The 26,957-nt window shown below is 46.5% G+C and overlaps 1 protein-coding gene across 1 annotated transcript in view; it reads left to right on the top strand.

The window, feature by feature from the left end:
* TIA1 (TIA1 cytotoxic granule associated RNA binding protein) overlaps positions 1–26,957 on the top strand; it is a 1,460,724-nt gene that overhangs the window by 464,079 nt on the left and 969,688 nt on the right. Inside the window, exon 4 of the mRNA XM_044083128.1 lies at positions 3,258–3,282. Coding sequence (XP_043939063.1) covers positions 3,258–3,282 — 25 coding nt within the window. The remainder of the gene's footprint in view (positions 1–3,257; positions 3,283–26,957) is intronic.

The following is a 26,957-nucleotide window of genomic DNA, read 5'->3' as shown; positions in this document are numbered from 1 at the left end:
TTCTACAAAGGTAAGTACCCCGTTGGGGAAATTTTTTTTTGCCTCATACCGATGTCAGTAAAAGTTAATAACTGTATTTCTTGTGGGAATCAAATACCCCATAAGGATTTCCATTCTTATTGCATCCCATGCCTAGGCCCAGACCACGACGTCACTGGTTGTCGGTTTTGTGCTAGGTTTAACAAGCGCACTATTAAACGTCTGTTTGATTTTGCCTGACGTTATTTTGGCAGAAAATTCAATTACACCATGCCGTCGGAACTTCCGATGACCGGCATACATAAAAAGTGCAGAAACAAGGATAGGCATCAGAGGCCCAAAATTGACGACAAAACCTCTTCTAGGCCAGTCGCCAGTTCTCTGGTTTTCAGCGAGGCACCTTCGCAGCCCCTGACGACCGCTTCTTTAGAACCACAGGCCGCCTGACGACCGCTTCTTTAGAACCACAGGCTGCCTCTGACTCCCACGTGGAGATGGCTGGGCCTTCGGACGCACAAGATTTTCAGCCTACCGAAACTAACCCTACAGAGGGATCCGGAGTAGCTGAACAACCCGTAGCTTCAGACCTACTCAGTTAAGCATTAAATCTTCTGCCAAGTCGAAACCTCCTTTAAAAACAAAGAAACAAATGCAGCATTCTCCAGGACAGGCCTCCATGCCCAAGAAACATGCTCAAAATGTCCGAAGACCTAATCACTCTGATCACGGGGGCCCCTCCCCCCTCCTGATAAAAGGCCTAGACAGGATGCAGACTATGACTCATCCGACCAGGTATCCATCTCTTCAGTTTCATCCTCGGACCCAGGATACTCCTTACCCCCTTATGAGGATTCTGATGCTGAGGAATCAGTACTTCAGCGTCTCCGCCAGAGGACTACTCCTTTGGGGAAACCTTACATACCATGAGGAAGCATTTCCATTGGGAAGGCCAGGATTGCTCAGAATCCAAGAAAAGGTTCAGAGACTACCTTTTATTACCTCAACTCAGACCCCTTGCTATTCCGCCAGTGTTAGATATTGTGGATGATGTGTATACTGAATCCAGCTTAAATCCTGATTCTTCACCTCCAGCCCCAGTTAAGCCTGACAGATACTGCAGAGTCCCTGACTCTCACAAATTTCTTTATAAAAGCCCTGTTGCTGACCCTGAAACTATTTCTCAGGGACCCAAAGGGGGTTAAGGCCTCATCAGCAAAGAATCCAGTCCCCTCTGACAGAGATTCCAGAGCATTAGACAGATGGGGGAAGAAAGTATATACATCTGCAACTTTAGCAATGAGGGCCTTAAATAGCCCGTTTCACATGCTAAAATATCAGCAATTTTTGATGTCAGTTGAAACAAAAAATGCTTCCAGATTCAGATCCTCCTAATTTTAAGGAAATGCAGGATTTATTGCATGCAGCTGAACAAGTGGGAAAACATACTTTGCAATGTGGTTTTGATTCTTTAGAGGCCTCCTGTAGAGCAGCAGTTACAGGTTCTGTCATTAGAAGACATGCTTGGTTAAAAGAACATACATTACCAGATCATGATAAAGCAAAGCTATTGTATGCACCTTTGCAGCAGGATGTGTTATTTGGAGTTAAAGCAGAAGAGGTATTAAAGAAAATGGAGGATAAGGCAAAATCTATGCAAACGGTGAAGGATTTCTCATAGGTTCAGCCTCCTCGATGTAGCAAAAATTGGCCAACAAAGAATTGGTCCTTTCCATTTACAGACAGACATCAAATGGGCAGATACAGACGTCCAAGAGGTAGAGGTCAACCACAAGGTCCTTACAGGCCTCGAAAATGGGGTGCATCAGGCCAGAAAGAAGGAGAAGACAGGCCCCAACCATAAAAAAAAACAGCCCCAATGACTTCCCAGTACAGCTGCCAAACATTTCTCTCTTGGCATCCCCCTTGGGAGGAAAACTGGCACTTTTCTATCACAATTGACATATGATCACCAAAGTCAAATGGGTTCTCAACATTGTATCTCAAGGTTACAGGTTCCACTTTCACACTCTGCCAAGGTTAAAAGGAATGCCAAATCTGCCACCAAATCAATGGGCAGAGGCTCAAAAACAAATTACAGCACTCATGGACATGAGAGCTATTGAAAAGGTACCACCACAGGAGCAAGGACAAGGATTTTACTCAAGACTCTTTCTGGTTCCCAGAAAGGACAAAGCCTGGAGGACCATTCTGGATCTTTCTTCTCTAAACACTTACCTGGATGTTCCGAAAATCAAAATGTTTACACCACAGCAGCTTCTTCCCATGCTGGGCAAGAAAGCTTGGCTCGTAACCTTGGACCTCAAGGAGGCATACCTGCATGTCCCTATCAGACAAAACAGCAGAAGATACCTCAGATGCATAGCTGGTTCAATGCACTGCCCTTTGGCTTATCTACTGCACCCAGGGTTTTCACTAAGTGCCTGGCACCAGTAATTGCATTTTGCAGACAGAAAGGAATTCAGATTTATCCGTACCTGGACGACTGCCTGATTCAAGCAGAGAGCAAGCACATTCTTCTAAAGCATCTGGCGTTTGTAAAAAAGTTAAGTTGCCTAAGGTACACAGTAAATGAAAAGAAATCAAAACTAGTGCCCTCACAAGAGATAATATTCCTGGGTGCCAGCTTGAATACAACGGGTCAGATGGCTTATCTCACGCCAGACAAGCAAGAACAACTGACTCAGTATTTTCAATTGATGGCAACAAGAACCCAACTCTGCAGGCCTTGGGTTACATGGCATCTTGCATACTACTAGTTCCATATGCTAGACTGCATATGAGGAAACTACAATGGTACCTAAAGAGTGTCTGGTCTCAACACTGTCAAAGTTTGGAAACCATTATACCACTAATTCCTTGCCTTCAACAGGAGTTTTGATGGTGGGCTCAAGCTTGTCACCTCAACGAGGGACAGCCTTTCACTCAACCCACAGCCAAGCAAACACTAACAACAGATGCATCTGATTACGCCTGGGAAGCACACATGGCAGGAAAATGTATTCAGGGCAAGTGGGCCGCAGAACAAAGGCATCTTCACATCAATCAAAAAGAGATGCTAGCTGTATAGCATGCTCTTATAGCTTTCAAGGACCTTCTGCATCCAGGACAACTACTACTAAAGACAGACAACACCAAAGTTATGTGGTACATAAACAAGCAAGGGGGCACTCACTCTTATCCCCTCTGTAGACAAGCCATGACCTTGTGGAACAGAGCTCTAACCTATCAAGTTCATCTGCAAGCACAATTCCTGCCAGGAGAGAAAAACACACTGGCAGACGAGTTAAGCAGAAACATCATGGATCCCCACGAATGGGAATTGAATCCACAAATATTCAGAATGATAACACAAAAATGGTGGAGCCCGGACATAGATCTGTTTGCATCCCCAATGAACTGCCAGCTACAGAAGTTCTGCTCAAGGACTTACCATCCACAACCATGGAAAGTGGATGCCCCCTCAGCTGGAAAAACCTACAAGTATATGCTTTCCCACCACTACCTCTCCTTCCAAAGGTACTCGTAAAAGCCAGGCAAGAAGAGCCAAAGATGATCCTGATTGCCCCAGACTGGCCACACCAGCACTGGTACCCAATCTTAAAGAACTTGGCACAAGGACCACCCTGGATTTTGCCTCAAATCCCGCATCTTCTGAGTCAGCACAACAATCCGATACTTCACAGCCAGCTAAAGACTTTAAACCTGGCAGCATGGAAGATTCCTTAGTTAAGCAAGCAATGCCTCTCTCCAAAGCTGTTATGGAAGTCATTCTGGAGGCCAGAAGGCCTAGTACCAGGAAAGCCTATTCGGATAAATGGAAGAGATTCTTTGCCTGGAACCAGGCTCACAGCCTTGACCCTCTTGTCCCAAATATTCCTCAGATACTACAATATTTAACTGAGATGCTGGACAAAGGCCTCTCCTTTTCATCCATCAAGATCCACGCCTCTGCCATCTCTGCTCATTACAACACGGATCCACCAATTTTCTCTAATCCCTTGCTAAAACAGTACCTCAGAGGGGCTAAAAACATAAGACCGCCCCGTAGAGCACCTACTCCAACTTGGGACCTCAACTTCGTGTTGGAAAAATTAACTTTACCTCCTTTTGAGCCAGCTAACACAGCAGATTTAAAATATACCTCTTGGAAATCTTCTCTCCTCCTGGCAATAACATCAGCACGAAGAGTTTCAGAATTACAGGCACTAATGGCAGTGGAACCTTTCATCATTTTCCACCAAGACAGGGTGTCTTTAAGAACTAACCCTACTTTTATGTCGAAGGTGCTATCAAGTGTGGCTCTAAACCAAACTATTCACTTGCCAACTTTTATCCAAATCCACAGAACAAAGGGGAGAGACTACTGCATTCTTTGGACATACACGGGCAGTTACGCTTTTACTTGGACAAAACCAAAGCTTTCAGAAAAACTGAGCAATTATTGGTGGCATATGCTGCAGGAGCACAGGGAAAAGCCATTTCAAAACAGACTATTTCAAAATGGATAGGTCACTGTATACGTTTCTGCTGTACACACCATGGGAAACCTGTACCTAACAGCATTAGATCTCACTCCACCAGGGCAACAGCCACTTAAACTGCCTACCTCAGAGGAGTACCTACCAAGGACATTTTAGAAGCAGCAACTTGGAGTTCTGTACATACCTTCACCAAGCATTACCATCTGTCTCTATATTCTAAATCCAGAGCTGGCTTTGCCACTGCAGTGCTGCAGGGCCTTATAGCCACCCCTAATGCCTTATAGAACCAGCCACCCTACCTCATCTTTGGGATTCTACCCAAGTGTAATGACTGCAGCAGTGTAACACGATGAACATAGTACAGTTTTGTACCTACCATAAATGTAGATGTTCGAGTGTATACACCGCTGCAGTCCAGGTTACCCTCCCTCCTTCCCCTCTTTCTTGCTGGTACGTACCTATGTCTTCTACCCTTTACTACCTATGGGGAGCATTTGCTGGTAACTGAAGGTTGTTGATTGCTTTTCTTATGTATGTTTTATTAGCAGTTTGAATTGCCTACCTTTTTAGGGGCACCTGACATCTGGGGCAAGAAAAACTGAAGAAAATGGCATCGGCTGCATCTTATATACCCCTGTCGCACTGACATCAGGGAGGAGGCGACAGCAACCGACGCCAGACCAAGACTTTGGAACTCAGGCCGACTGGGGAACCGCCTGACGGCAGGATAGACTGCAGCAGTGTATACACTCGAACATCTACATTTATGGTAGGTACAAAACTGTACTTTAGTTGACATGGGGTATTATTAAACACCCTTTCACAGAGGCATTGTCTTACCAGGGTGGGGCCAGCAAATCGTCCAAATCTTCCTCAGAATCCAGGACAAACAAAGGGAAAAAGTTGGAAAGTGTTGACTTCGGTTCCACTGTCTTTGGAGCCGACAGTCTGTTTTTTTTCTGACCTGGTACACTGCTTTGGAACCGGTTGCCAAAAAACCTCCCTCTCCACTTCTCCAATCGGCGTCATCTATTCACTCCTCCAGGTCTTGGGTCAGCCTGTCCGATCTGGATATGGACCGGCTGGTTCAGAAGCCCTTAAAGGCACCAGGCCTAGCTAAATTGCTGTCTGCTCAGACCCTACCGTCTGAGCCGAAGAACATTACTCCTGAATTGCCTGCTCCTCCTCAGAGCCATACTATACCTTTGGAGCCGGAAGAGGCTGACCTGATGATTGTGGATCCCTTGGAGCAAACACCTGTTCCACTGTAGTCTGCTCCATCTGCTCAGACGTCCTCGGTGCCGACCGGGGACTCTAGGAGCCGACACTCTCCGGTCTGGTCCGGGGAGGATAGTCGCACAGATTTGTCAGTGCCGACTCTTCCTCTTGGGTCTTCGGCTCGGGTGATCTTGGCTCCTACCTCGGTCTTGGAGCCCGCGGCTTTGGTGCAGGAGGAGATCGCGGCTCCTCATGATCCGTCGACTCCTTCTCATCGGAGCCATGGTGCATTCAAAGCCATGAGGCGAGGGTTGTCTCCCAAGACTTACTCATCTCTAGGTCTGGCCTCTTCCTCCCCTAAAGTGCCTGTGTCAGTTTGTTTCCTCCGGTCATTCCAAATGTAGAGACCCAGAGCCTCAGTTAGCCCCACAGGGCGCTCCCTGCTCTTCCGAGTCCTCTCCAGAGGCTCCCCCTGAAGAAGTTCCTAGGAAGAGGTTATGCAAGAGGAGGCATTTGGACTCCCCACAGGAGTCTCTGACATCAGACACCGACTTGGATGAATCAGAAGGGTCCCATAGATCCCCCTCTGAGGACATCTCCTTTGCGGAGATTTTTGAAATTCTTAGGCAGAGGGGTGATTGGCAATCCAAGAGCCCTACTGAGGACGAGTCTGTTCTCATGAAGGCATTCAGGTCTTAACCTTCCACCTCTTTGGTGTCTCCGCCCTACGATAAGCTTATGGATCTGGTCTCTTGTGGGGCGTGGGAGTCACCAGAATCTATGGAAGCTGTCCCTAGGAGGCCTAATAAGTATATTTCTGCCCCCGTAGATAAGCCCTTCTTGACCAAGGGGAGTCCCTGTTGATGCCATGGTGGTGGCGGCAGCCACCAAAAAGGAAATGTCTGAGTCTTCCTAGTCTATCCATCCTCCTAACAGAGAATCCAGGATCATGGATAGATATGGGAAATGCATGTTTAGCTCAGCGACTTTCCTCACTCAGATCACTGAACTACTTAACCCATTTTACCAGACTGCAAAGAGATCTCTTTAAGGAGTTGGGAGATGCTCTTCAGGATGCTGTAGCTACGAGTGCATCCGATATAGTTGCTACCCAGCTTGCTATTCTTAATTCAATAGTTAACTCGTCCATGTGTCTCGTATGTTACGCAGCTGATGGTTCGAGTAGAGCTGCAGGTACTGGAATTGCTCTTTCTAGGCATGCTTGGATTCAACTCTGTACCTTCGCAGAACCCTTCAAGTCTTACTTTACGAATACCCCATTTGACGGCTCATCCTTGTTTGGGCTAAAGGTGAAGGAGACTTTGACCAGGTGTGAACAAGAAGGAAAGACTCTCTGCCATTGGAGTCTGTTTTTCCACCCCACACTCGACTTTATCCTAAAGGTCAGAGGGGAGGAAAGATGTTCCAGAAAGCCTAAGGAGCCTTTCAGGACACACGGGGAGAGCCCCCCTCGAGAGGCAGAGGAGGGGGTTACACTGGAAGACCCTGCCCTTGCGGCAGAGGGGATCCGCAACACTAGGGTGACAGAGATCACTTCTCTGGTCAGTCCTACCAGTGCTCCTGAAGGGAGGCCCGGCTGTTCTACTCTGGAGACAGTCTGGGGTCACTTGTCATTGTACCAAGAAGCCTGGCTAGATATAACAAACGATAGTTTGGTGCAAAGTATCATTTCCAGAGGTTATTTCATACAGTGCTCCACCCAGCCCCATCCCGTCAAAAAATTCCCAGACTTTCCACCCAGTCACAGGGAACAAGCAGCAATAGAGGTACGCCTGTTGCTTGAAAAAAGTGTCATCCAGCCAGTCCTGGCAGACCGAACAGGATTAGGAACTTACTCGATTCTTTTTGGTTCTAAAGAAAACGGGACTGGAGACCCATTTTGGATCTTAGCAGACTCAACCAATTTGTGAGGAAAGAGAAGTTCCGAATGGTCATGCTACAGTCCTTACTTCCCTTTTTAGGGAAAGACAATTGGATGTGCTCGATCGATCTCAAGGATGCATACTACCACAGAAAGATGGCCATACCATCCAGGGATCACCTGCATTTCTGGCTGAGAGCCAGTCATTATCAATTCCGAGCTCTGCCCTTTGGTCTCACTACTGCCCCCAGAGTGTTCAACTGCATGGCAGTAGTCACGGCTCACCTGAGGCGTCTTGGATTCCAGATGTTTCTGTACTTGGACGATTGGCTCCTTACCTCCACCACCAGGCATCAACTTCTTCAAGTGAGAGAGGCTACTGTGACATTCTGCAATCGGCTAGGCATTACAGTCAACTTCGAAATTCTGCCTTGTTGCCATCGCAGCATATCGTTTTTATAGGGACTGAATTAGACACATCAACCACCACTCTGTCTTCCACCAGAAAGGGTTTGTATTCTTCGCCAACACATCACATCCTTGGTGTCAAAGAACAGAGCACCAGCTGCAGAGGTATTGTAAGTACTAGGATTGATGGCGTTAGCAAGTATGATTTTGAGGATTCTTCAGTGGCTCCTATTCACGCAATGGTCTTACCAAGAACTTCCAATGAATCACACAATCCTGCTAACGATTTCTTGCAAGAAGGATCTTCAGTGGTAGTTGACGTGTCTTCATGTCACAATAGGACGTCCCTTCATGCTACCCCCTCCCGTTGTCACTGTGACCACAGACGCTCCCTTGATAGAGTGGGGGGGGGCGGCGGCATTTTCAGGGAAAGCCTGCCCAACGCCCATGGACAGATCAAGAATCACATCTGCATATCATTGTCCTGTAGATGAGAGCAGTACTTCTAACGTTGCATTACTTTCAGGACTCTCTTCCTCTAGGGGCAATTGCAATATAGACAGCCAACATGTCATTGGTCTGGTACCTGAACAAGCAAGGCGGGACCAAGTCTTACCCCCTTTGCCGAGAAGCCCTCAGAGTATGCCAGTGGGCAGTGTCAATCCAGCGCTTTCTGTTAGCAATGCACATCCCGGGCAAATCCAGCGTCATATCGGACAAAACTGAACAGGGCAATTTTATTGCTCCACGAATGGTCCCTCAAGCAAGAGATTGCGGACAGAATTTTCCGCAAATGGGGCCAGCCTTCCTGCGACCTGTTTGCCAGTCATATCAACATCAAATGCAGAAGTTATTTTGCCCTGATTCCCCCGCCAGCTCAGTCCCCGAAGGATGCTCTTGTCCACGATTGGCCTCCGGGTCTCCTCTACGCACTTCCCCCAATTCCTCTGATACCCAGATTTTTACAGAAAGCAAAGTCGCTGGGATGGACAATCATCCTTAAAGGCCCTCATTGGCTTCGGCAGATTTGGTTTCTGTTTCTTTACCATCACATTCTGGAAGGCCCATGGATCCTGCACCCAGTTCCGGACTTGTTGACACATCTGTCAGGGGATCTCCATCCTTCATTGCAGACACTGAAGCTAACCGCTTGGCTGCTCCAATTCCCCGCATAATCAGGCTTTATAATCTTTCCCATGTTACTAGTCAAATTTTTTTGGTTTCCCATAAGCCTTCCACTAGAAAGTTGTCGTAGTAAGTGGAAGAGATTTTCCATTTGGGCTTCCTACCATAATATTGATCCTTACCAAGCACCATTGTCTTCTATTTTACAATTCTTGACAGAAATTTTCAAGAAAGGAGCAGTGGCTGCTACGGTGCAGGTACAACTAGCTGCTATATCTAATTTCCATCTAGGGATTGATGGATTGAATATTATGGCTCACCAATTGTCTAAAGCTTTTCTAAAAGGTTACTTTCACATGAGGCCTCCAGTTGAAGACTCATTATTCTCCCTGGAATTTGAATTTTATGATATGTAGTCCAATCTCGCCTACATTCTTACCCGTGGGTTTCGGAGCAGAATGTCTGCTCCGACTTGGACAAACTTTTCTAGCTCGAAGTCTTTCTATTGGCTGGGCTAAGATAGTATCCCATGCTGCCTTGCTCTATATTCCCAGATCTCGTTTGCCGCTCGTTTAGCTCGGACGTGGTCTCACTCTTGGCTGTGGCTAAGTACCTTTTTTCTTCTTGAGAGAGTTTATTACAAACAAAAAGCTATTTTAATAGCTTTTGCTAATTTGGTGTTTGTGGAAATTTTTGTGTGTGTGATTGTTTCTGTGGTATCCCACTAGATGTTCCAACTGGCTAGGCCCATTTCAGTTAGAGGACCTAGTTTGTCCCCTTGCTTCCCTGTGTTCTAACTTCTGGTCTAAAACAGTTTAATTTAGAGGTTTTAGTCCTAATCCCTTTTTGTGTGTGTCAGAAGATTGTTAAAGTGGTAGTTTTTCCTGCGCTAAGTGCGGTGTAGTCTGTGGCTGTTTTTTTCCAGTCTGTTCTATACCTGTGATTTTTTTTGTCTTGGTGATTATTGGTAATTCCTTGAGATGTGTAAAGATTCTAAGGAGCACAAGCCCTTGGGCTTCAAGAAATGCTCAGTGTGGCTATAAAATGTCCATTACCGATGGACATTCGGTATGTGTTTGTCTGGGAGCAATCCATCTGCAGGAGTTTTACAGCTTCTGTCATGCATTTAGTCCCAGGGTGCTTCATGAAAGAAAGAGTAAGTTAATTCTGAAGGGACTTCTGAAACCCTCCTTCGAAGAGGGTCTGGAATCTGCTCCCCAGCTCTAAAGCTAAAACCACAAAATCAAAAAAGAGGTCTCCGGCTCCTTCAGTCTCCTCGGAGCCACCGGAGAAAGTAGCTAAATCAGCTTCGACATCCTTGGCTCCTGTGGCCCCCGAGGACAGTGGAGCCAAGGATGAAGTGTCAGTGATGATGGAACTGGCGTCTGCTCCAATTATATCGGAAACTATTCGGAGCCGATCGCCTAGTATTAGGCAAGTATCACCGTAGAGGAGATCTCGATCTCCCTCCCTGTCCTCCAAATCTTCCAGGACCTTATCAGATGTGGACCTCAATAGAGTGGTGCAGAGACTCAAGTCACCAGTTTTGGCAAAATTGTTCTCGGCTCCGTCCCAGTTGGCTCCACAGCCCATCCTGCATCCTATTTCGATACTTCCTCCTTTGAGCACTTCGGAGCTGGAGTGTTCGGCTCCATGTGATGTTTCCAGGTCGGTTTCGATGGCCCCTCCTGGCTTATCTGTGCCGACGTCCGCTCCGACCCCGTCTGCACCGTCCACGGGATTCAGGACTCTGGATTCTTCAGTCGGACCCGAGGGGGAGGCTTCGGGACATATCTCGGTTCCTAGTCTCCCTGTCTGTGCTTCGGCACGGGGAAGCCCGACTCCTGTCGTGGCTTCAGAGGCTGGTAGCTCCTCGGACTCAGGGGGTTTATGCGTGTCGGTCATTCTGTCCCCTACCACCCCGGTGTGGGTCTCTGATCACCAGCTATCTTTAGACAGCGCAGCCCCAAGGCCTCAGGGGTACCCCATGAGTGGTCCCTAAGTTTCTGAGGGCCCCTCAGAGTGCTTGCCCGAGGAGCCCCCTAGAAAGAAAACATGGAAGAGGAAGCAGATAGACTCCCAGGATGAGTCTCTCAACTCAGATCCTGACCTCGAGGAATCGGAGGGGTCCCCCAAGTCGTCCTCGGAGGATGTTTTTCTGTGACATCCTAGAGATATTGAAACAGAGGTGACTGGCCATTCAAAGCCCCCTCAGAGGAGGAGTCTGTCTTCCTGAAGGCCTTCGGTGCTCAGCCCTCCGCCTCCTGGATGTCCCCACCCTTCGAGCTCCTGGATTTGATTTGTCGGAGAGTGTGGGAGAACCCTGATTCTGTGGAACCAGTGCCCAGGAGACCCAATAAATTTCTGTCTGCTCCCCCTGGTAAGGAATTTCTGTCCAATGGAGTCCCTGTTGATGCCATGGTGGTGGCAGCGGCCACTCAGAAGGAATTAACCAAGACTTCTTCCACCGTCCATCCTCCTAACAAGGAGTCTAGGACCATGTACCGGTACGGGAAGCGTACCCTCTCTTCAGTGACCTTTACCTTACGGTCGTTGAACTACTTATCTCACTTTACACGGCTCCAGAGAGTTCTCCTCAGGGAGCTTGGAGATGCTCTCACGGGTAACATTTCTGAGGCGGTGGCCCAGACTGTTAACGCCCAGATGTCTACCCTCAATTCCATCGTTAACTCCTCCATGAGGCTGATTTCATATGCAGCCGAGGGAGTGAGTAGGGCAGCAAGTTCAGGAGTTGCCCGTAGGAGGCAGGCCTGGATGCGCCTTTGTTATTTCGCTGAGGCCTTTAAGTCTTCATTCACCGACGCCCCCTTTCTCCGCCCCCTTTCTCCGACGCCCCCTTTCTCCGACGCCCCCTTTCTCCGACGCCCCCTTTCTCCGACGCCCCCTTTCACCGACGCCCCCTTTCACGGTTCCTCTTTGTTCGGAACCAAGGTGAAAGACACCCTCACCAGGTGCGAGCAGGAGGGAAAGACTCTTTCTGCTGTAGGGGTCCATTTTTCCCTTCCCTCTAGGCCTTATCCCAAGGCCCAGATGGGGGGGGGGGGAGATGAGGCTCAAGAAATCAGCAGGTTTTTACTGGTGCACAAGGTGAGACCCCCTCCAGAGGCAGAGGAGGGGGGGTTATTCAGGAAGACGCCACCCTAGAGGCAGAGGAGGCCCCTGCAACTCGGGAGACCGCAATTCCTTTCGCGGTTCTGCCTACCGTCGCTCCTGATGAGAGGCCCGACTGTGCGTTTCCGGAGCCAGTCGGGGGTCGAATATAGTTATACCCGGAGGCCTGGCAAGACATCACCCAGGACCAATGGATTTTGAGTAATTTCCGGAGGTTATGTCATTCCCTTTCGTCAGACCCTCCTCCAGTCAGAAAAGTCCCAGATGTTCCACCCAGTCAAAGGAATTACGCAGCTTCAAAGGTTTCAAAGCTGCAAGAAAAAGGTGCCATCCAACATGTCCCCTCAGACCAGATTGGATTAGGGACTTACTCAAGATTATTTTTGGTGCCGAAAAGAACAGGGGACCTGAGACCCATATTGGATCTCAGCCGATTGAGCAACCATGTAAAAAAGTCCAAGTTCCGAATGGTCACATTGCAGTCGATTACCCATTTTTGGGAAAAGAAGTATGGATGTGCTCCATCGACCTCAAGGATGCTTACTACCATATCAAAATGGACAAGGCATCCAGGAGTCAAATACTTTGCCAATCCCAAACGGATGGCCGGATCTGCCACAAAACCAGTGGGCGGAGGCCCAGAAACAAGTAATGTCCCTCATGGATATGGGGGCTATTCAACCGGTACCAGAAAAGGAAAAAGGACAAGGTTTTTATTCAAGACTTTTCCTGGTACCCAAAAAAGACCATTCATGGCGTCCAGTACTGGACTTATCGATTTTGAACACATTCCTGGACATTCTAAAATTCAAAGTGCTGACTTTACAACAGCTACTGCCTATGCTAGGCAGGAATGCTTGGTTAGTAACTCTAGACTGAAAAGAGGCATACCTGCATATCCTAATAAGGGAATTATGCAGAAGATACCTCTGCTTCAAAGCAGGTTTTCAGCATTACCAATTCTCTGCACTGCCCTTTGGCTTATCTACTACGCCCAGGGTCTTTGCAAAGTGCCTGTCACCAGTAATTGCATTCTGCAGACAAAGAAGCATTCAAATTTATCCTTATTTGGACGACTGTCTCATTCAAGCAGAGGAGAAGGACATTCTTCTTCAACATCTGGCATTTGTAATAAGATTTCTAGCATGCCTAGGGTTCACCATTAACGAAAAGAAATCTCAACTGGTACCCTCGCAAATGATTACATTCCTGGGTGCAAGCTTGAATACACCTGCCCAGATGGCTTACCTCACGCAAGACAAAGGCAACTGACAACATACTTCAAACAAATGGCAACAAATGCCCAGTTATCTGCAAGACAAATTCTGCAGGCTTTGGGGTTCATGGTTTTCTGCATTCTACTAATTCAGTATGCGAGACTGCATTTGAGGAAACTTCAGTGGTACCTAAAAAGTTTATGGAGTCAGCATTGTCGCAGTCTGGAAACATTGATTCCTGTCATTCACTGCCTACAATAGGAGTTTCTTTGGTGGGCAGAGACATGTCACCAAAACAAGGGACTGTCATTCACTCTACCCCCTGCTGCCCAAAACCTAACTACAGATGCATCAGACTATGCTTGGGGGGTCCACCTGGCAGGGAGATGCATTTAGGGCAAATGGAGCCCAAACCAAATGCATGTGCATATCAACCAGAAAGAGATGCTAGCTGTTCAGAATGCTCTGACAGCCCTCAAGGACTTACTTCATCCAGGACAACTACTGATAAAGACGAACAGCACCACAGTTATGTGGTACATGAACAAGCAAGGGGGGTACACATTCTTACCCCCTTTGCAGGCCAACCATGGCCTTGTGGAACACAGCCTTGTCTTACCAAATACATCTTCAAGCTCAATTCCTGCCAGGAATGCAAAATACTCTGGAAGACGACCTAAGCAGAAATCTTATGGACCCGCCCAAATGGTAACTGGATCCACAAATCTTCAGCATGTTAACACAGAAATGGGGGTGCCCAGACATGGATCTATTTGCCTCTCCAAAATCATCAGTTGGACAAATTCTCAACAAGAGCTCATCACAAAAAAGCATGGAAAGTGGATGCCCTATCCTTCAGCTGGAGAAACCTTTCAGTCTATGCCTTTGCCCCTCTCCCTTTACTCTCCAAGGTCTTACTAAGTCAGACAGGAAAAAACAAAAATGATCCTAGTGGCACCTGACTGGCCTCGCCAGCACTGGTACCCACTTCTAAGGAATATGTCTCAGCTTCCTCCATGGTACTTTTCTCATGTACCTCATCTACTGTATCAGCAGAACTATCAGATTCTGCACACTCTACTCCAAACTTTGAATCTTGCAGCATGGCTGATCAACTAATTATTCAAACATCTCTCAGTAAATCTGTGATGGATGTCATTTTGGAAGCCAGAAGGCCTAGTACTAGAAAATCTTATGCTGATAAATTGAAGAGATTCTGTGCTTGGAACCCAAGCACAAGGAGCAGACACAGCAAAGCCCAATATTCCTCAGATTTTACAATATTTGACTGAGATGTTTGACAAGGGCCTATCCTTTTCTTCCATAAAAACCCATGCCTCTGCCATCTCTGCTTATTACAACACAGAGCCTCCCCTCTTTTCTCGTCCTCTGCTTAAACAGTATCCTAGAGGGGCCAAAAATTTAAGGCCTCCCAGAAGATCATCATCTCCTTCGTGGGACCTCAATTTTGTGCTGTAAAAACTCACCCTGCCTCCATTTGAACCAGCAGCTGCTGCAGATATAAAATTTCTATCTTGGAAAACAGCTCTTCTCTTGGCAGTCACTTCAGCTAGAAGGGTTTCAGAACTACAGGCTCTCATGGCAGTGGGAACTTATTATATTTTACCCGGACAGGGTGTCCCTCAGGGCCAATCCTTTTATGCCTAAGGTGGTATCCAGTGTGGCTCTTAACCAGACCAGTCACCTGCCAACATTTTACCCAAATCTGCAGAACAAGGGTGAGCAGATTCTGCAGTCATTGGATGTACACAGACAACTAAGATTCTACTTAAACAGGACCAGATCTCTACGAAAGTCTGAGCAACTACTGGTAGCATTTGCTGCAGGGTCAGAGGGGAAGGCTATATCAAAGCATACTATCTGTAAGTGGATAAGCCACTGCATTCATTTCTGCTACTTGCACCATTGTAAACCTGTGCCCAAGGGGATCAGATCACATTTCACCAGGGCTGCCTCTACTTCAGCAGCTTTTCTCAGAGGGGTTCCAACCAAAGACATTCTAGAAACTGCTACTTGGTGCTCTGTTCATATCTTCACAAAGCGTTATCATTTGCAACTCTTCTCCAAATCCAGGGCAGGCTTTGCCACTGCAGTTCTGCAAGGGCTTATAGCCGCTCCTAATGCTGTTTAGTTCCTTCCTCCTATCCATCCATAGCTTTGGGATTCTACCCAAATGTAATGACTGCAACAGTGAAACGCGAAGAACATAGTACAGTTGTGTACACTTACCTAATGTAGATGTTCAAGTGTATTCACTGTTTCAGTCTGGGTTTACCCACCCGCCATCCCCTTTTCTATACCTTTTCTTTCCTTCACTATGCACAAAAGCCTTTGTGGTGTATTTGCTTTTATATGAAGGTAATGTTTGTTTCTAACGGTGCATTTATGTATATTTACTGTTTATTTTTGTATATGTATAATTTTGCTCTCCTTTTTGGGGGGCACCTGACATCTGGGGCAAGAAAAACTGAATAAAATGGTGTCTGCTGCATATTTTATACACCTGATGAGCTGACGTCATGGAAGAGGAGACAGCAACCGACGCAGGACCCTAGACTTTTGTTATTCAGGCCGACAGAGGACAACCTGCCAGCAGATTACCCAAATTTAATGACTGCAACAGTGAATACACTTGAACATCTACATTTTTGGTAAGTGTACACAACTGTACTTTTTGTGCCTTGTTAAACGTCAGAATTATTTGTTGTAGGGCTATTTTTGTCGCTAACTTCTTGCCCTCTTGTTCTCCGTATTCCGAAATAGCTTCAGTAAGAAATCCGACTACCTATCTTCCTAAAAAACGTAAGGATAAAGAAAGAGGCAGACCGGATAGGTCCAAAACTGCTGCCAACGCTTCCGTTGAGCTAGTTGCCAGTCCACCGGTTTTCAGTGAGGCACTTTCGCAGCCCCTGATACCCGCTTCTACAGATTCGCAGGCCTTTACTGAGACCCATTTGGGGTCCGTTATGCTGTGAGATGCTTTTTTGACTATGGAACCTGCAGACGTTTCTACCTTGGATGGGTCCGGAGCTGCTACGCAGGCACCCGCTTCTGAGGGTGTATTCAGGCCTTCCGATGTTCACTATAAACAGACGACTTTGTTTGAAACCAAAAATACCGAATTTCTCAGGCCCAGAGTTTGCACTACGCCAAGGAAACAGACGATCAAAGCGCATTCTCAGGCCGACATGCCACAGAAACAAATGCTTTGAATGGCTGAAGACCTTATTACTTTAATTAGGGGAAGCCAGCCTTCCCCTCTAAAAGTCCCAGAACTGATTTTCCGTCTGATTCTTCAGCTCATGAATCCGATGACGCTGATCCTTCTAATTACCAGGACATACCTTTATCTACCTACGAGGATTCTGATGCAGAGTATTCCATCCCTCTGCTTCTCCACCAGAGGTTTTTTCCCTTGGAGAGCATTTCTGCTGGGAGTGCCAGGACTACCCGCAGTCCAAAAAGAGACTCAGCACAGGCCGCTAGCTATCCCTCCTTTTCTGGAAATTGTAGATGATGTCTTCATGGAGTCCATCCTTACCCCTGATAGTTTGCCTCCAGCTCCCAGGAAACCTGACGGGTACTACAGAGTACCTGACTCCCACAAATTCCTCTTTAAGAATCCTACTGCAAATCCAGAGACCATTTCCCAGGGACCTAAAGGCATTAAGGCTACTGCAGCCAAAAACTCTACCCCTTCGGAAAGGGATTCCAGGGTTTCAGACAGATGGGGCAAGAAGGTATACACCTCTGCTACTCTTGCCATCAGGGCTTTAAATTGCCAGTTTCATATGTTAAAGTATCAGCAACATATTATGGAGCTAATTAAACAGAGAATGATGTTGATTCAGGATTGTGCAGAGCGTGAAGATTTACAAGAGTTAATGCATTCTGCTAGCCAAGTGGGAAAACATATTTTGCAATGTGGTTTTGATGCTTTAGAAGCATCTTGCAGTGGTGCTGTCACTGGGTCTGTTCTTAGAAGGCATGCTTGGCTTAAGGAACAAGTCTTGCCAGACTATGTCAAATCAAAATTACTAGATGCTCCATTAAACCAAGAACGTCTCTTTCCCACTAAAGCAGAAGTTGTCCTCAAAAAGATTGAGGAAAAAGCTAAATCTATGCAAACTGTTGAAGATTTCCTGCAAGTACAGGCAACTAGATTCAGTAGGCATTGGCCTTCAAAAAACTGGTGTTTTCTAGTCCCTCCCAGACATTCAGTCCAAACCCAGGGGCAGCAGACCACTAAGACTACAGTCTATGGTTATGCACAGATCAAAACAATGGACTGCTCCCGCCTCAAAAACAGGGAGTAGGAAGCCACCACTCTATGGTAAAAATTCACAATGACTTATCCTTAACTCTTCCAAGCCTTGCCCAAGTACTTGTACCCTTAGGAGGAAAACTAGCCCTGCATGGAAAAAACTGGGAGTACATTACCCAGGACAGATGGATCTTGGAATATTGTATCCCAGGGATACAGATTCTAGTTCCACTCACTGCCAACTCCAAGCAGATGGCCAGACCTCCCCCCAAACCAGTGAGCAGAGGCCCAAAAGCAAGTAATTTTTCTTCTCGGTATCAAGGCTATTCAGCCTGTCCCAGCAGAGCAAAGGGGACAAGGTTTTTACTCCACAGACTGTTTCTGGTACCCAGGAAAGAAAATTTTTGTCGCCCTATCCTGGATCTGTCTATTCATAACACCTTCCTGGTGGTTCCAAGATTCAAAATGCTTACTCTCCAACAGCTGCTTCCTATGCTAGCCATGGACTCCTGGATAGCCACCCTAGACTTAAAAGAAGCTTATCTGCACATCCCCATAAGGGAATCTTGCAGGAAATATGTACGTTTCAGGTCAGGCTCTATGCACTATCAGATGTTCTTCATGTTACACTGTTGCAGTCAGCACATTTCGGTTATCTGCTTGCAGGTAGGCTTCAGCCGGCCTGAATACCAGAGTCTTTGGATTTCAGCGTCAGATGCTGTCGCTTCTTCTTTGACGTCAGGGGTATAAAATATGCAGCAGATGCAATTACATCTGTCCTTGCCGCGTGGTTCCTGAAGCAGTTCGCAAGTGCCGGTCGGCCGACTCCTGAAATTTTTATTTTAGAGTTTCAGACCTGAAGTCTTCAAAAAAAGCTAAGTAACCCATTGGGGATCCTTTTTCTTGCTCTGACCGATGTCAGTAAAAGTTAACAATTGTCTTACCTGTGGAAAGCAAATTCTTCATAGAGATTTTCATACCTATTGCATCCCTTGTGTAGGCCCAGACCACGACGTCCCTCGCGGTCTGTTTTATGCCTTGTTCAACTGCTGAACGATTTGTCGTCGGGCTATTTTTTCAGCTAATTATTTTCGTATTCTATGTTCGTGTTTCACTGTTGCAGTCATTACTCTTAGGTTATCCTGTTGGCAGGCTACCTGCAGTCGGCCTGAATTCCAAAGTCCTGGTCCGGCATCTGTTGCTGTCGCCTCTTCCCTGACATCAGTGCGCCAGGGGTATATAAGATGCAGCCGACACAATTTTCTTCAGTCTTTCTTGCCGCGCGGTGCCCGAAGCAAAAGCAGTTCGCAAGTGCCGGTCGGCCGACTCCTGAGATTTTCGAAATTGAATTTCAGATCCGAAGTCTTCAATAAAGCTAAGTACCCCATTGGGGAAAATTTTTCTTGCTCCAGACCGATGTCAGTAAAAGTTAACAATTGTATTTCTTGTGGGAAGCAAATACTTCATAAGGATTTTCACTCTTATTGTATTCCTTGCCTAGGCCCTGACCACGACATTGCTAGTTGTCAGTTTTGCGCTAGATTCAACCAACGCACTATTAAGCGTCTGTTTGATTTTGCTTTACATTACTTTGGCTGAAGGTTTAACTATATAATGCCGTCGGAACAACGGACAACCGGAGTTCATAAAAAGCACAAGGACAAAGAAAAGGACAGGCATCCGAGGTCCAAAACCAACGAAGCCTCTTCTAGGCCAGTTGCCAGGTCTCAGTGAGGCGCTTTCGCAGCCCCTGACACCCGCTACCGCAGAGCCACAGGCCGCCTCCGACTCCCACGTGGAGACAACTAGGCCTCTGGAAACTGAAGGTATTGGGCCTACGGGAAACTAATCCCTCAGATTGGTCCGGAGCTGCTGAGCAGGCATCTGCTTCTGAGGGTGTTTTCAGACCTACACAGCTTACTATCAAGGCAACTTTAGCAGCCAAGGCAAAGCCTAAAACACCATTAAAGACAAACAAGTACAGCATTCCCCTGGACAGTCAACCATGCCAAAGAAACAGATGCTTAGAATGGCCGAGGACCTAATTACTTTGATCAGGGGCTCCCATCCCCCTCCTGATAAAAGGCCTAGGCAAGATGCTGACTATGACTCCTCTGACCAGGTTTCTATTTCCTCTGATTCCCCTTCAGAACAGGGATATTCTCTTCCTCCCTATGAGGACTCTGACGCTGGAAGAATCTATCCCTTCAGCCTCTCCTCCTGAGGGATTACTCTTTTGGGGAAACCTTGCACACCATGAGGGAGCATTTCCAATGGGAGAGCCAGGATTATTCAGAATCCAAGAAAAGGCTCAGAGACTTTCTTTTGCTGCCTCAGCACTGGCGCCTTGCTATCCCCCCTGTACTAGATATTGTTGTTGATGTTTTTTCTGAATCCAGTTTGTTTCCTTATTCTTTACCCCCTGCACCAGTCAAGCCAGATAGGTACTACAGGGTCCCAGATTCTCATAGATTTCTTTATAAAAACCCTGCTGCTGACCCAGAAACAATTTCTCAGGGTCCCAAAGGGGTCAAGGCTTCCACTGCAAAATACCCTGTTCCTTCTGATTAGGAATTCTAGAGCACTGGACAGATGGGGGAAAAAAGTTTACACCTCTGCTACATTAGCTGTAAGGGCTTGAAAATGCCAGTTTCACATGCTTAAATGTCAACAATACCTAATGTCTTTGCTAAAACAGAAAATGCTTACAAGCTCAGAATGTTCTGAAAATAAGGAAATGCAGGATTTATTGCATGCAGCTGAAGAAGTGGGAAAGCATACTCTGCAATGTGGTTTTGATTCATTAGAGGCTTTTTGCAGAGCCGCAGTTACAGGTTCTGTCATTCGAAGGCATGCTCATTCCCTCCAGTACAGCTCTTTTGATTGTGCACCTTTAACTCCTAGTGGGCGTGGCTTGAGTCTTTAAAAAATAAAGTTATCACCTTACAATTCTAACAAATACTCATTGACATAGGTCAAATATCAATACAATTGTGTTTGCCATCATGTATGCTTCAAGATAAAATATTCTGATACCTCTTATAGGGCATGGTTTTGGAATTATTAATGCAAATATGAACAAGCAATATTTGACGCCTAGAGGAGCAGTAGGCGGTAACTGCAGATGCACCTGGAGGCGTCACTCGGCTGTAATGAGTTGAACAAAGTTTACCTGATCATGTTAAAGCAAAATTATTGGATGCTCCATTACAGCATGATATTTTGTTTGGTGTTAAGCAGAAGAGGTGTTAAAGAAAATGGACGATAAAGCAAAATCAATGCAGACAGTAAGGATTTCTTACAGGTTCAGCCACCCAGATTTAGCAGGAACTGGCCTTCAAAAAATTGTTCCTTTCCAGTGTCAGACAGGCCACAAGAGGCAGATACAGACGCCCAAGAGGCAGATCTCGGCCCCAAGGCTCATACAGACCTAAACAGTGGGGTGCTTCAGCCCCCAAAGGCGGAGAAGGCAAATCACAACCTTATAGGAAACGGTCCCAATGACTTCCCTCTACCTATGCCAAGCACTAACATTTTGGCAGCACCCTTAGGGGGGGGGGGGGAAACTAGCACTTTTCTCACAAAATTGGCACACTATCACCCAGGACAAATGGATACTGAATATTGTTTCTCAGGGTTACAGTTTCCACTTTCACACCCTACCAAGGCCAAAAGGTATGCTAGACCTGCCACACAATCAATGGGCAGAGGCACAAAAACAAATTTATGCTCTCATGGACATGAGAGCTATTCAAAAAGTACCACAGCTAGAACAGGGACAAGGATTTTACTCAAGACTTTTCTTGGTACCCAGAAAGGATAATGCATGGAGACCAATACTGGACCTGTCAATTCTAAATATTTTCCTGGATGTTCCAAAATTCTAAATGTTGACACTGCAGCAACTTCTACCCATGCTGGGCAAGAAGGCTTGGCTAGTTACTTTAGACCTCAGAGGCATACCTGCATGTCCCAATCAGACAATCTTGCAGAAGATACCTCAGATTCATAGCTGGCTCAATGCATTACCAATTCTCTGCACTGCCCTTTGGCTTATCTACTGCACCCAGGCCCTTCACAAAATGCCTGGCACCAGTAATTGTTTTTTGCAGAGAAAAAGGAATTCAAATATATCCCTACTTGGACGACTGCCTTACTCAAGTAGAGAGCAAGGACATTCTACTAAAACATCTGGCGTTTGTAAAAAGATTACTAATTTGCCTAGGGTACACAATAAACAAAAATAAATGAAAACTAGTGCCCTCTCAAGAGGTAATATTTCTGGGTGCAAGCTTAAATACAACTGCCCCGATGGCTTATCTCACGCCAGACAAGCAAAGACAACTGACTCATTAGTTTCAGATGATGGCAACACAGAGTCAGCTACCTGCAAGAAAAATTCTGCAGGCTTTGGACTTCATGGCATCCTGCTAATTCCATATGCAAGACTGCATATGAGGAGGCTACAGTGGTATCTAAAAAGTGTTTGGACTCAACATTGCCACAGCTAGAAACAATAATAACTCTTATTCCCTGCCTGGAACAGGAGCTTCGATGGTGGGCACTGGCCTGTCACCACAATAAGGGACCGCCTTTCATTTTACCCAGCCAGGCAGACACTAACATCAGATGCATCGGATTATGCCTGGGAGGCACACATGGCAGGATAATGTATTCAAGGCACGTGGCCCGTGTACCAAATGCATTTTCACATCAATCAAAAAGAGATGCTAGCTGTACAGAATGCCCTGACAGCCTTCAAGGATTTACTACATCCAGGACAACTATTACTAAAGACGGACAATACTACAGTTTTGTGGTACATAAACAAGCAAGGGGGCACACATTTTTACCCCCTCTGCAGGCAAGCCATGACTTTGTGGAACACAGCACTGACCTATCAAGTACATCTGCAGGCACAATTCCTGCCAGAAAAGAAAAATACTCTGGCAGACGAACTAAGCAGAAACCTCATGGACCCTCACAAGTGGAAACTAAATCCACAGGTGTTCAGCATGATAACAAGGAAATGGGGATGCCCAGACATAGATCTTTTTGCCTCCCCTCACAACTGCCAACTACAGAGATTCTGCACAAGGACTTGTCACTCACAAGCATGGAAAGTGGATGCTCTATCATTCAGCTGGAAAACCCTATCAGATGTTCATTGTGCATACAGCTGTAGTCAGAACAGATGGGGTTATCCTGCCGTCAGGCGGGTCCTCGGTCGGCCGAATTCCAAAGTCTAGGTCCGGCGTCGGTTGTCGTCGCTTCTTCCCTGACGTCAGTACGACAGGGGTATAAAAGAGGCAGCCGACTCCATTTTCTTCAGTCTTTCTTGCCGCACGGTGCCCGAAGCAGAAGCAGTTCGCAAGTGCCGGTCGGCCAGCTCCTTAGATTTACGAAAGTATTTCAGCCGAAGTCTTCTTTAAAGCTAAGTACCCCGTTGGGGAAACTTTTCTTGCCTCAGACCGATGTCGGACAAAGTTAATAATTTCATTTCATGTGGGAAGCAAATACCGCATAAGGATTTCCACTCTTTCTGTATACCTTGCTTAGGCCCAGACCACGTCGTCTCGGCCTGCCGTTTTCGTGCTAGATTCAACAAGCGCACTTTTAAGCGTCGGGCGGAGTTCGCCTTTCACTTTTTTGGCAAAAAATTTAATTATATTATGTCGTCTGATACTCTGACTCCAGTTTTGAGCAAAAAACGCAAAGATAAGGACCGACATACGAGGTCCGCACCTCCTACTGATACCACGCTAAGGTCGACTACCGGTTCTCCGGTACTCAGCGAGGCGCCTACGCTGCCCCTGAGTACTGATGACAATGCATTACCGGTGTCTTTAGTACCCGAGATCGCAGGCTCCTCGGCCCCCATTCCTACTACAGATACCGACGCCACTCCTGGCGGGGAAACTCAGAATTTAGACAGGCCTGCCATTTCTCAAGGGGTCTTCAGGCCTTCCTCCTTCTCTATTAAAGCCTTCACTAAATCTTAAGCAGCCACGAAAACCAAAAAACAGGTTCCTCAGACCCCTGTCAAGGCACCATGCCTAAAAAACAGATGCTTAAAATGGCTGAGGATTTGATTACTCTTATTAAGGGTTCTCAACCCCCCTCTGGCAAAAGGCCCAGATTAGAGGAAGACTACCCTTCCTCAGATCAAGCTTCTATTACCTCAGAACTATCTGAGGACCAGGATTATGCCTATTCTCCATTCGAAGACTCTGATGCAGCGGAGTCTATTCCCTCTGTCTCCCCCCCTGAGGACTTCTCTTTCGGGGAAACCCTGCATACATTGAGGGAACACTTTCACTGGGAAGGCCAAGATTACTCAGATTCCAAGAAAAGGCTCAGGGAATTTCTTCTGCTTCCCCAGCATAGGCCTCTGGCTCTCCCTCCTGTTTTAGATATATTGGATGATGTGTACACAGAAGCCAGCCTTAATCCAGATTCTTTGCCTCCAGCTCCTGTTAAACCAGACAGGTATTACCGGGTTCCTGATTCTCACCAGTTCCTATATAAAAGCCATACTGCTGACCCAGAAACAATTTCACAGGGTCCCAAGGGAATTAAGGCCTTTAGCTAAAAACCCATTACCTTCAGAGAGAGATTCCAGAGCTTTAGAAAGGTGGGGGAAAAAGGTGTACACCTCGGCCACTTTAACCATAAGGGCATTAAACTGTCAGTTCCATATGTTAAAATATCAACAGTTTTTGATATCTCAGCTGAAAAGCAAGATGACACAACCAGATTTAAGAGTTGCAGGATTTGTTGCATGGTGCAGAGCAAGTGGGTAAACATACCTTGCAGTGTGGTTTTGATGCTTTAGAAGCCTCATGTAGAGCTGCTGTTACGGGGTCTGTTATACGTAGGCATGCTTGGCTCAAAGAGTAAACCTTACCAGATCATGTCAAAGCTAAATTATTTGATGCACCTCTTCAAAAAGATGTATTGTTTGGTGTTAAAGCAGAGGAGGTGCTAAAGAAAATTGAGGAAAAAGCGAAATCAATGCAAACAGTGAAAGATTTCCTGCAGGTACAGCCTCCACATTTCAGCAGAAACTGGCCTTCAAAAAATTGGTCCTTTCCAGCCACGGACAGACCTCAAAGGGGCAGATACAGGCGTCCAAGGGGTGGAGGGCAACCTCAAGGATCTTTCAGAGCCAGACAGTGGCAAGCACCAACCCCAAGAGGTGGAGAAGATAGATCACAGTCTTTTAGAAAACAGACACAATGACTTCCCCCTACACCTGCCAAGCAAAGCTTTAATGGCAGCACCTTTGGGCGGAAAACTGACATTCTCAAAAAATTGGCATATTGTTACAAAAGACAAATGGATTCTGGACATTATAGACAGAGGCTACAGGTTCCACTTTCACACCCTTCCAAAAATGAGAGGCATGCCAAACCTGCCACAAAATCAAAGGGCAGAGGCACAAAAACAAATTTCAGCTCTCATGGACATGAAAGCAATTCAAGAGGTATCTGCAAAAGAACAAGGTCAAGGGTTTTATTCCAGACTATTCCTGGTACCAAGGAAAGACAAAGATTGGAGACCTATCTTAGACCTATCCATCCTAAACGCATATCTACAGGTGCCAAAATTCAAGATGCTCACATTACAGCGGCTTCTTCCCATGCTGGGCAAGGAGTCTTGGCTGGTAACATTGGACCTCAAGGAGGCATACCTGCATGTCCCTATCAGACAAGATTGCAGAAGATACCTCAGATTTCTTGCAGGTTCAACCCATTACCAATTCTCTGCATTGCCCTTTGGCTTATCTACTGCGCCCAGAGTGTTTACGAAATGCCTGGCATCAGTAATCGCCTTCTGCAGACTACAAGGGATACAAATCTACCCATATCTGGACGACTGCCTGATCCAAGCGGACAGCAAGGACATACTACTGCAACACCTGGCGTTTGTAATAAAACTGTTGAACTACCTGGGATACACAGTCCACAAAAAGAAATCAAAACTAATACCCTCTCAACAAATAATTTTCCTGGGTGCCAACTTGGATACAACCACCCAGATGGCCTACCTCACGCCAGACAAGCAAGGGCAACTGTCTCAATACTTCAGAAAAATGACAACTTACACCAGGCTAACTGCAAGGAAAGTCCTGCAGGCTCTGGGATTCATGGCATCTTGCATCCTACTAATCCAGTGTGAAAGGCTGCATATGAGGAAACTTCAATGGTACCTAAAATACTTATGGTCTCAACACAGCCACAACTTGGAAGCAATTATACCACTCATTCCATGCCTTCAAAAGGAATTTGTGGTGGGCTCAATCTTGCCAAAGAAACACAGGTCTTCCTTTCTGTGTACCTCAAGCAACTCAAATCATCACAACAGACGCCTCAGATTATGCCTGGGGAGCACACATGACAGATCAGTGCATTCAGGGGAAATGGACCCGAAAAGAAAAGCGCCTTCACATCAACCAAAAGGAAATGCTAGCTGTGCAAAAGGCTATTATGACCTTCAAAGACCTACTGCATCCAGGCCAGCTATTGATAAGGACAGACAACACCACAGTGATGTGGCACATAAACAAACGGGGGAACTCATTCATATCCCCTGTGCAGGCAAGCCATGACCCTATGGAACACAGCACTGGAATTGCAAATTCAACTACTGGCACAATTCCTGCCAGGGAAGGAAAACACACTGGCAGACAACCTAAGCAGAAATATGACAGATCCACACGAATGGAAGTTGCATCCTCAAGTTTTCACAAAGATAACTCAGGCATGGGAACAGCCAGACATAGATCTCTTTGCTACCCACAGAAATTGCCATTTGAAAAAATTTTGTTCAAGGACCTATCATCCACAGGCCTGGAAAGTGGACGCACTTTCCTTCAATTGGGCAACATTTACAGTCTATGCCTTCCCGCCTCTTCCTCTGCTGCCCAAAGTTCTACTGAAAGCCAGAGCAGAGATGCCGAAAATGATTCTCATTGCTCCAGACTGGCCAAGACAACACTGGTATACGCTTCTGAAGAGCCTGACATTCCCCACCATGGACCCTACCTCTAGTCCCGCTTCTGTTGTCCCAGCACAACTACAAAACTCTTCACAGCCATCTCAAAACTCTAAATCTAGCTGCATGGAGAATTCCTTGATTTCCCAACAGTTTCTCCTCTCCAAGGAGGTGCAGGACGTCATCTTGGAAGCCAGAAGACCACCTACTAG

Source organism: Protopterus annectens, chromosome 9.part0 (genome assembly GCF_019279795.1).
Source record: "Protopterus annectens isolate FY-2018-M chromosome 9.part0, PAN1.0, whole genome shotgun sequence".
NCBI lineage: Eukaryota > Metazoa > Chordata > Ceratodontiformes > Protopteridae > Protopterus > Protopterus annectens.
This window is presented reverse-complemented; position numbering and strand designations above follow the sequence as displayed.